Source organism: Pan paniscus, chromosome 15 (assembly GCF_029289425.2).
Source record: "Pan paniscus chromosome 15, NHGRI_mPanPan1-v2.0_pri, whole genome shotgun sequence".
NCBI classification, from domain to species: Eukaryota; Metazoa; Chordata; class Mammalia; order Primates; family Hominidae; genus Pan; species Pan paniscus.
Window position 1 is genome coordinate 103447071 of NC_073264.2, and position 11254 is coordinate 103458324.

General features: G+C 45.5%; 1 protein-coding gene across 7 annotated transcripts in view; it reads right to left on the minus strand.

Annotated features, from left to right (window-relative positions):
- MOK (MOK protein kinase) overlaps nucleotides 1-11032 on the minus strand; it is an 82940-nt gene extending 71908 nt beyond the window's left edge. Inside the window, exon 1 of one of the 7 annotated variants that reach the window (XM_055098033.3) lies at nucleotides 10091-11032. In XM_055098033.3, the coding sequence (XP_054954008.1) occupies nucleotides 10091-10097 (7 nt within the window). In that variant the 5' untranslated portion in view covers nucleotides 10098-11032. The remainder of the gene's footprint in view (nucleotides 1-10090) is intronic. The other 6 variants (XM_034938185.4, XM_055098034.3, XM_014347696.5 and 3 more) reach the window with 6 other exon arrangements.
- Nucleotides 11033-11254: the final 222 nt, after the last annotated feature.

The following is an 11254-nucleotide window of genomic DNA, read 5'->3' on the forward strand; positions in this document are numbered from 1 at the left end:
TTGCTTTAAAAAAAATAGGTCAACTGAACTGTAAAGTGGTTTCAGCACACAAATTCAGTGTGTGCCAATGTCCCAGGCTGGCTCTAAACCATCACAACCAGCAATAAATCGAACTTGCCGCACTGGAGGTGTCTGTTGGTAGATAAAGGGGTCACTTGTTTCCCTCATGGCTCTTCTAGTAGGCAGAAAGTATGGGGTAGAAAACAAGGATAAGAGGCAGGGATTAAAAAAGAAACCACCTCTATGAAAAAATTCCTGGGAAAAGTTCCTGTTCTCTCCAACAAGATCTGGCGTATTTTCATAGGCCTTCAAAATTAAACAAGAAACACTGAAATGCAGACAAAGCATGATACAAAGCTTGAAGGGAACAGAGCTATGATACTGTAAATGAACGTCATGCCCCACATTATTGGGAATAGAGTAAACAAGCACCAAAACAAAAAGAAAAACAGACTCAAGGACAAAGGGGTTAAAATAACAGAGCTGGATGAAAAAGTGAGAACAAGGGAGATAAATGAATACCTCTGTATTAAGATTCTATGCTCGTTTATTAAACTAAGGCTTGTTTGTTGAAGTGGAATTTAAGCCTTATTTAACAAGTGAAAATGAAGGTCAAATTCACTTTTTGTGAAATGCAAAACTTGTCACGTTCAAGTCCAAACATTTTTATTCATGTGCTGTTTATAAAGTTCTTAATCAGGGTGGATGACAGGCATCAGAGCTATGGGGCTTCACCAGTAGAGGGAGGAAAAGAATTGGGGGAGGTTAATTGCTGACTACAACTAGAGTATGCGAGGAAGAAGATTTCAGCTTCTTACTAATTTCCATTCTCTTCAAGAGATTAAACAGTTCAAACCAAATTACTAAAACAAGGTCAGGAAGCTTCAATGAAGAGGAGCGGTACACAATTAATTATTTGATATAGTGAGGAAAATTATGACCTGAATTACTAAACATTGTGAAAACACAAAAGAACACAAAACTATTCAAAAATTCTTAAAATTTTAAAATTGAAATTACACCTATTAACCCAGTAAGTCCACTGTTAATAAACTTGAAGAATTATTCAAAGATCTATGTTCTGGGCTGGGCGTGATGGCTCACATCTGTAATCCTAACACTTTGGGAGTGTAAGATGGGAGGATCACTTCAGATCCAGGAGTTCATGACCAGCCTGGTCAACATAGCAACACCTGGCCAGGCATGGTGGCTCATGCCTGTAATCCCAGCACTTTGGGAGACCAAGACAGGTCGATCACCTGAGGTCAGGAGTTCAAGACCAGCCTGGCCAATATGGTGAAACCGAGTCTCTACTAAAAATACAAAAATTAGCCAGGCATGGTGGTGCCTGCCTGTAATCTCAGCTACCTGGGAGGCTGAGGCAGGAGAATCGCTTGAACCCAGGAGGTGGAAAGTACAGTGAGCCAAAATCATGCCACTGCACTCCAGCCTGGGCAACAGACTGAGAGTACGTCTCAAAAAAAAAAAAAAAATAGCAAGCTCTATTAAAAAAAAAAAACTATGTTCAAACATCTTCATAGATGCATCATCCTACAAGCTACAATACAACATATTTAATGTAATCCCATTTGATTTTGGGTAAGGAACAACCATATATTTATATGTATATACACACACATCAATATATAAACTTGTGTGTATATACACAAAAATATGCATAGAAAATGTATGAATGTCCATCTAAGACAATGTTAACCAGGATTTACTGTGGCAAATAGGGGAAGGTCCTGAGGCTAACTCAAAACCTTCTATGGTTTGGATTTATCACAAAGCCAGTATTAAGTTTACCTCATTTTGTTTTTATTTCAAGAGAAACAGTTGCTAGATAATGCATCTACTTATAAAAACAGAAAGTGGCCAGGCACAGCTGTAATTCCAACATATTGGGAGGCCGAGACAGGAGGACCACCAGATCCCAGGATTTTGAGACCAGTCTAGGCAACATGGTGAGACCCTCATCTCTAAAAAAAAATAATAATAAATAAGTAAAATAAAATGGCTCACACCTGTAATCCCATCACTTTGGGAGGCTGAGGCAGGCGGATCACAAGGTCAGGAGATCGAGACAAGCCTGGCCAATATGGTGAAACCCTGTCTCTACTAAAAATACAAAAATTACCCAGGCATGGTGGCGGACACTTGTAGTCCCATCTACTTGGGAGGCTGAGGTGGGAGAATACCTTGAACCCAGGAGGCAGAGGTTGCAGTGAGCTGAAATCACACCACTGCACTCCAGCCTGGGCAACACAGCAAGACTCTGTCTCAAAAAATAATAATAAATAAGCTGGGCACGGTGACTCACGCCTGTAATACCAGCACTTTGGGAGGCCGAGGCGGGCAGATCACGAGGTCAGGAGATCAAGACCATCCTGGCTAACACGGTGAAACCCCATCTCTACTAAAAGTATAAAAAAATTAGCGGGGTGTGGTGGCGGGCGCCTGTAGTCCCAGCTACTCTGGAGGCTGAGGCAGGAGAATGGCATGAACCCAGGAGGCGGAGCTCGCAGTGAGCCAAGATTACGTCACTGCACTCCAGCCTGGTCCACACTGCAAGACTCCGTCTCAAAAATAATAATAACAATAATAAATAAATAAACAAATAAAATAAAAACAAAAATTGATGCTCACAGAAGGAAATGAAAAGGATTATTTGAGGTACCTTTTTTGATTCCATGAAAATACTAGTGAGAGGTGATAGCGTGCTGGCAGCCCTTGCAGCCCTCGCTGGCTCTCGGCAGCTCCTTGGCCTCGGTGCCCACTCTGGCCACGCTTGAGGAGCCCTTCAGCCCGCCGCTGCACTGTGGGAGCCCCTCCCTGGGCTGGCCGGGGCCAGAGCCGGCTCCCTCAGCTTGCGGGGAGGTGTGGAGGAAGAGGCGCCGCGAGGTGTGGAGGGAGAGGTGCAGGCGGGAACCGGGGCTGCACATGACGCTTGCGGGCCAGCAGGAGTTCTGGGTGGGTGTGGGCTCAGCGGGCCCTGCACTAGGTGCCGCCAGCTGGTGCTGCTGGCCCCGGGCAGTGACGGGTTTAGCACCCAGGCCAGCAGCTGCTGAGGGTGCACCGGATACCCTGCAGTGCCGGCCCACCAGCCCTGCCTGTGCTCAAATTCTTTCCAGGCCTCAGCTGCTATCCACGGGGCAGGGCTCCGGACCTGCATCCCGCCATGCCTGAGCCTCCCAACCCCTGCTGTGGGCTCCTGTGCAGCCCGAGCCTCCCCGACGAACACCGCCCCCTGCTCCAGGGTGCCCAGTCCCATCGACTGCCCAAGGGCTGAGGGGTGCAGGCACATGGTGCAGGACTGGCAGGCAGCTCCACCTGCAGCCCTGGTGTGGGATCCACTAGGTGAAGCCAGCTGGGCTCCTGAGTCTAGTGGGGACTTAGAGAACCTTTATGTCTAGCTAAGGGATTGTAAATACACCAATCAGCACTCTGTGTCTAGCTCAAGGTTTGTAAATGCACCAATCAGCACTCTGTATCTAGCTAATCTGGTGGGGACTTGCAGAACCTTTATGTCTAGCTAAGGGATTGTAAATACATCAATCAGCACTCTGTGTCTAGCACAAAGTTTGTAAACACACCAATCAGCACCCTGTATCTAGCTCAAGGTTTGTAAATGCACCAATCAGTGCTCTGTGTCTAGATGATCTCATGGGGACTTGGAGAACTTTTGTGTCTAGCTCAGGGATTGTAAACACACCAATCAGCACCCTGTCAAAACGGACCAATCAGCTCTCTGTAAAACAGACCAATTGGTTCTCTGTAAAATGGACCAATCAGCAGGATGTGGGTGGTGCCAGATAAGAGAATAAAAGCAGGCTGCCCAAGCCAGCAGTAGCAACCTGCTCCAGTCCCCTTCCACAATGTGGAAGCTTTCTTCTTTCACCCTTTAAAATAAATCTTGCTGCTGCTCACTCTTTGGGTCCAGGCTGCTTTTATGAGCTGAAACACACTGCAAAGGTGTGTGGCTTCTCTCCTGAGGCCAGCAAGACCACGAACCCACCAGGAGGAATGAACAACTCCAGATGCGCCGCCTTCAGAGCGATAACACTCGCCGCGAAGGTCTGCAGCTTCACTCCTGAAGCCAGTGAGACCACGAACCCACCGGAAAGAAGAAACTCTGAACACATCTGAACTTCAGAAGGAACAAACTCCAGACACACTGCTTTTAAGAACTGTAACACTCACCGCGAGGGTCCGAGGTTTCGTTCTTGAGGTCAGTGAGACCAAGAACCCACCAATGGCGGACACACTAGCATTTAAGAAAGACAAATTACTCAACTCTTTCTGTGGCGGAAAAAAAAAAAAGACAGCTTAAACCTCATTGTAATTACAACAGATACTTTTAAAAATTCTCTCTGGGCCGGATGCAGTGGATCACGCCTGTAATCCCAGCACTTTGGGAGGCCGACGCGGGCAGATCACCTGAGGTCAGGAGTTCGAGATCAACCTGGCCAACATGGTGAAACCCCATCTTTACTAAAACTACAAAAATTAACCAGGTGTGGTGGTGTGCACCTATAATCCCAGCTACTCGGGAGGCTGATGCATGAGAATTGCTGGAACCCTGGAGGCAGAGGTTGCAGTGAGCCAAGATCATACCACTGCACTCCAGCCTGGGCAACAGAGTGAGACTAGCTACAAAAAAAAAGAAAAATTCTCTCTGATACTATAGCAAACTGTTACCGTCTTCAGAGTGTAACTTCTCTGGGTTTTCGTTTTATTTTTTTGAAACAGGGTCTTCCTTTGACATCCAGGCTGGAGAGCAGTGGCGTGATCCCAGCTTACTACAGCCTCAAACTCCTGGGTTCAAGCAATGCTCCTGCCTCAGCCTCCCGAGTACCTGAGACCACAGGCATGCACTTCCATGCTTGGCGAATTTTTAAATTTAGTAGAGACAGAGTCTTGTCATGTTGCCCAGGCTGGTCTCAGACTCCTGGATTTAAGCAATCTCTTGCCTCAGCCTCTCGAAGTGCTGGGTTTACAGACATGAGCCACCATGCCTGGCCACTTTTCTCTTTTTATAGGTATGTTTTGAATAATTCGTTAAAAAGTTGAGACAGGACCAGGCACAGTGGCTCATGCCTATAATACAGGAGTTCAAGACCAGCCTGGGCAATATAGGGAGACCCCCATCTCCAGTAAACAATTAAAAACTTAAGCCGGGGAGCCGGGCACAGTGGCTCATGCATGTAATCCCAGCACTTTGGGAGGCCAAGGCGGGCAGATTGCCTGAGGTCAGGAGTTCGAGACCAGCCTGGCCAGCATGGTGAAACCCGATCTCTACTAAAAATACAAAACTTAGCCAGGTATGTTGGCAGGTACCTGTAATCCCAGCTATTTGGGAAGCTGAGGCAGAAGAATCACTTGAACCCAGGAGCTGGTTGCAGTGAGCTGAGATCGCGCCATTGGACTCCATCCTAGGCAACAGGGCAAAACTCTATCTCAAAAAAAAAAAAAAGCCTGGGCTGGGCAACACAGCAAAACCCCATCTCCACCAAAAAAAAAAAAAAAAAAAATTAGCTGGGCGAGGAGGCACATGCCTGTGGTCCTAACTACTCAGGAGGCTGAGGTGGGAGGATTGCCTGAGCCCAGGAGATGGAGGCTGTCGTGAGCTGTGGCTACACCACAGCACTCCAGCCTGGGCAACAGACTCTATCTCAAACAAAAAAGACAGGAAAAAAGAGTGGTACTTCAACTAGACTAGATAAGGGGAAACTTTTCCAAGTAAGGATCTGACTGATGTTTTCATTCTTTCCTTTTTTATATCCCTGCCTTCCATCTGCTGAAATAGCAAATAATAATTCATTCACAATTTATCATGTATCAGACACTGTGCTATGAGCTTTATATAGATTATTTCACTTAATCTTTGAAACAATGCTATGTGATTGGTATTATCATCTCTGTTTAAAGATGAATGTGGGCTGGGCACACTGGCTCACACCTGTAATCTCAGCATTTTGGAAGGCCAAGGCAGGTGGATCACCTGAGGTCAGGAGTTCTTGACCAGCCTGAACAACATGGTGAAACCCTGTCTCTACTCAAAATACAAAAATTAGCCAGGTGTGGTGGTGCGCCTACAATCCCAGCTACTCAGGAGGCTGAGACAGGAGAATCGCTTGAACCCAGGAGGCAGAGGTTGCAGTGAGCCAAGATTGTGCCACTGTACGCATTCCAGCCTGGCCAACAGAGCGAGACTCCATCTCGAAATGAAAAAGAAACTTTTAAGATGACTTCAGCTCCAGCCACCATCTGAGTGCATGAGAGACTTCCAGTAAGACCTGCCTAGTTGAATCCAGGCAACCTGAAGAACCACAAGAAGGACTGTTGTTCCTTTAAGCCACAAAATTGAAGTGATCTGTTACGCAGCAATAGATAACCGGAACAATGAAGAAAAGCAGTATAAGAAAAAGTAACATGACTGAAGCTGCCATGCCCACCCGGTTCCAAAGCCCACGCTCTTATCAACTGCACTGTGTCACTCTTTGCTCTCTACTGTTGCAAAGGATGCCAAATAAAAAGAAGGACAGGAATACTCCACAGAATAACACACCCCTAAACACATGGGCATCACCTAGAAAACAAGTACAAAAATATACCTAGAAAATCCTGACAGACCACTGTGATAATCTAGCATTCCCAGCCCCACTCTGACCCCAAGCTATGGATCCAGTTTCACCATTACTCACTTTTCCTGATCATTCTACTTCTATAACTCTGTCTCTGTGATTTCCAGTTCTGGAATATTCTCTCCATTGTTAACTATTTTTAAATCATTTATTTAATTATCAGGATGTAAACCAGGGGGATAAAAGGTTACAATAATTCTTAGAGTAGATTTTAAGGCAGAAGGAAGAAAGGGAGAATAAAGATGTCACCACTAAACCAAGTAACCGAAAACTACCAAAATGAACATCTAAAAGAACATACCAAACAATATTAAATATACTTTAAAAACAAAAGTTTACAAGAAGTAAATCATAAATGTACATTTTTTGTGTATTTTGTTTTGTTTTGATTTTTTTTTTCTTGTATTTTTTGGTTGAGATGGGGTTTCACCACATTGGCCAGGCTGGTCTCGAACTCCTGACCTCAAGTGATCAGCCAACCTCGGCGTCCCGAAGTGCTGGGATTACAGGCGTGAGCCACTGCACCCGCCCCATAAATGTAAATTTTATATGTATACACACATATGCTTTTTTTTTTTTTTTTTGCTCTGTTGCCCAGGCTGGAGTGCAGTAGTGTGATCTCGGCTCACTGCAACCCGCCCCTCCCAGGTTCAAGCGATTCCCCTGCCTCAGCCTCCCAAGTAGCTGGGATTACAGGCACCTGCCACCACGCCTGACTAATTTTTGTATTTTTAGTAGAGACGGGGTTTCACCATGTTGACCAGGCTGGTCTCGAACTCCTGACCTCAAGTGATCCACCCACCTCAGCCTCTCAAAGTGCTGGGATTACAGGCGTGAGCCACTGCACCCAGCCCACAAATGTAAATTTTATATATATACGCATATACACATATTTATTTTCTTTTTTTTTTGAGACAGAGTCTCTTGCTTTGTTGCCCAGGCTGCAGTACAGTGGCCCGATCTCGGCTCACTGCAAGCTCTGCCTCCCAGGTCCGTGCCATTCTCTTGCCTCAGCCTCCCGAGTAGCTGGGACTACAGGTGCCCGCCACCACGCCTGGCTAATTTTTTGTATTTTTAGTAGAGCCGGGGTTTCACCGTGTTAGCCAGGATGGTCTTGATCTCCTGAACTCGTGATCTGTCCACCTCGGCCTCCCAAAGTGCTGGCATTACAGGTGTGAGCCACTGCGCCCAGGCAGCATATGTACATATTTCTATATAGGTATACACATGCAGTGCTAACATTAGTCTTTTAAAAAGGGAGAAATACACATTTGTATATTTATATATAATATATATAGAGAGAGAGTAAATTACTGAAAGTGATGCCTCTAGGTAGTGGGGTATGAAGAGTCTAAGAGGAAGGCCAGGCATGGTGGCTCGCGTCTGTAATTCCAACACTTTGGGAGGCTGAGGCGGGTGGATCGCTTGACGTCAGGAGTTTGAGACCAGCCTGGCCAACATGTTGAAACCCCGTCTCTACCAAAAAATACAAGTTAGCTGGGCGTGGTGGTGCACACCTGTAATCTCAGCTACTTGGGAGGCTGAGGTGGGAGAATCACTTGAACCCAGGAGGCAGAGGTTGCAGTGAGCCAATATTGCACCACTGCACTCCAGCCAGGGTGACACAGAGAGACCCTGTCCAAAAAAAAAAAGAGTCTAAGAGAAAAAGAAGGTAGATAAATAAACCAAATGATCAAATCTAACTTCAGCAAAACTGCAACGAACTGACGTCAGGCACTCTGGAAGGGCCACACTGACAGAGACACAACGTTGCCTCTCACATATTCCTGGTAAAAACATTTAAGCTGAAGCTAATCATGAGGCGAAAATCAGACAAATCCAAATTGAGCGATATTCTGCAAAACACTGGGCTGGATTCTTTAAAAATGTCATTTGGCCTACAGAGGACAGCCAAATAAAAATGAAAATATCATTGTCATGAAAGACACAAAAGGCAGGGACACCATATTAAAAGAGACCAAAGAGATATGACAACAGAATACAATTGGTGATTCTTGATTGGACAGAAAAAATATAAACAACTATAACACATGTTATTGGGATAAATGGAAAAACTGAAATATGGACTGTATATCAGAGTATTGTATCATTGTTAAATTTTCTAAATGTGTTATTTGTAATATGATGATGTAGGAGAATGTCCTTGTTCTTGGCAGATAACTGCTGAAAGAAGTGGTGAATTATTAGTAGTCTACAACTAACTCTTGAAAGGTCCAGTGAAAATAAATACATAAATGGGAGAGAGAAAACACCAGAGCGAAAGCGAGCACACAAAAATGAGGCAAAATGGTGCAGCTAAGTGAAGGACGGGTTTATAAATATTCAATGTACTGCTCTTGCAACTTTCCTGTACATCTGAAAATTTTCAAAACAAACAGATGGGAAGAAAAAAATGAATATAGTACAAAATATGTGCAGTATCATAGTCTGCACTGTAAGTAAAAGTGTAAAGTCTTTTGTAGACCTTAGATTCTAACTACAGCTTTGTAGTGCATTAATGAAAAAGGTAAACATTAAACAATATCCAACAAAATAAAATAAAAATAAAAAATGCCTTGTAAAGGGTGAATGAGATGAATTATTTTAAATGTTATGCAATGTACACCATTGACAATTAGGATACAATGCAAATTTAACATTATAACTACTCCTAACATAATATTTTCACAGCAAAGGTCTGAATTTTTACTGCACCTCTGGTTCACAACCATAAACAATTATATCTGTACAGTAATAATAATTTTAAAAACATCATTCTAGCTGGTTGCACTTGGATTGTCAATAATCCACAAATCCTACTAAAGAAAATTTTTTACCCGTTACATTTTCTAGAATGACTACCTCATTTCCCAACTTTGAAGTAACAGCTTTTAACTAAAAGGTTGCTTCAAAATTAGTATTAAAAAGTGGTTCCTATAAAACACTACTGCTTGACCCAAAAAATAAAATAAAGCACACAGCCCAGCTTTCCTCTCAATTGGTCACTAAACCAGTATCATGAAAAGGCAGGGAGCCACGCTGTAAGCGCTCCCCCGTTTTCTGCCGAATGTTCAGGAAAAGAGTGTCAGGTTCAAGCCAGCATTTAAAATAAAATAAAATGAATCACACTCAACTCCCTAAACTCCAATGTAAGAACCACGCACCTGCACCAAAATATGCCTGAGCGGGACTCGAGTCGGCTCTCCGAGACCCCAAAGTTCCCAACCTAGCCCCAACCCCTCGAGCTTCCCCCAGGGGCACCGGCTTCTCACAGCCGAGGGGGATTCGGGACCCACATGCGGAGCCTCCCGGGCCTGCCGAGCCACGGCAGAAGGCGACGACGCCCGGCCCCACAGGCCCCTCAAGCTCCTCAAGCTCCCCCAGTCCCTCCCTCCCCCGCCACTCGCTCTCCAGTCCCTGCCCCTTTCCCCGGCCCCACTCACTCTTCATCTTGGATGCGGAAGCCGGTGACAACCCCTTGCCGACACTGGACGGAAAAGAAAGAAGCAGGAAGGTTGTCCCCCTTCTTTCCACTTCCCTGAGGCGGGGTCCCGCACTAAGATCTCCGTGGTGGTCCCTCGAAGGAGAGCGTTAGGGATCCCGCCGCCATGTTGTGTCCCTGTCACCCTAGCAACCGTCAGGCCCTGAACGCCACGCGCTGTCGCCTGCGCATGCGCAAGATGCCCCGCTCGTGTACGCGTGCGCAGTGCAGCCCGTCCCCTCGGCCCGGTTGCTAAGCAGCCTCTCCTCCGTTTCCATGTAAATACTGTGCAAATCCCCGCCTTTGACACAGGCGACCTTCGCTCGGCTCGCTCTCCCTGCTGGCCTGGGAACTTAGCGATTTGGAACCCACTACGTGGACGATAGCCTTGAGCTTTAATTGGGCTTGGGAGCTTCTACACGAATTTTTTTTTTTTTGAGACAGAGTGTCGCTCTGTTACCCAGGTTGGGGTGCAATGGCGTGATCTCGGCTCACTGCAACCTCCGCCTCCCGGCTTCAAGCGATTCTCCTGCCTCAGCCTCCCAAGTAGCTGGGATTACAGACACCCACCACTACACCCGGCTAATGTTTTTGTATTTTTAGTAGAGACGGGGTTTCACCATGTTAGGCTGGTCTCGAACTCCTGACCTCAGGTGATCCGCCTGCCTCGGCCTCCCGAAGTGCTGGGATTACAGGCGTGAGCCACCACGCCTGGCCCAGTTTTTCTTTTTAATTCAACAAGCATTTGTTTTTGCCCCAGGAACTGTCGCAGGCATTGGGGATTAAAGGACAGTGTAGACGAGGTGACTGAGTTCTTGAAACTAACATTCTAGTGTAAAGATGAATGAATGTACACCGGAATGAACTATGTGCAGACACGGTGCCTAAGCAACACAGTGGCCTAGTTCTCTGGACCCTGACAAAACAATAAAATAACAACCATACTATGTATGGGTATAGTATTTTATGAAGCTCATTAGATTAGCCTCATAATTATTCCATGAGATCAAAACCCTGTTTTTTCCTCCTTCCATTTTTTTTTCCTTTTACTAAAATACATCGTTTATTTTTAAAACAGATAAGTAGCCTTGCCAAAACAAAGCCTCAGAAAATTGGTTTAAGACTG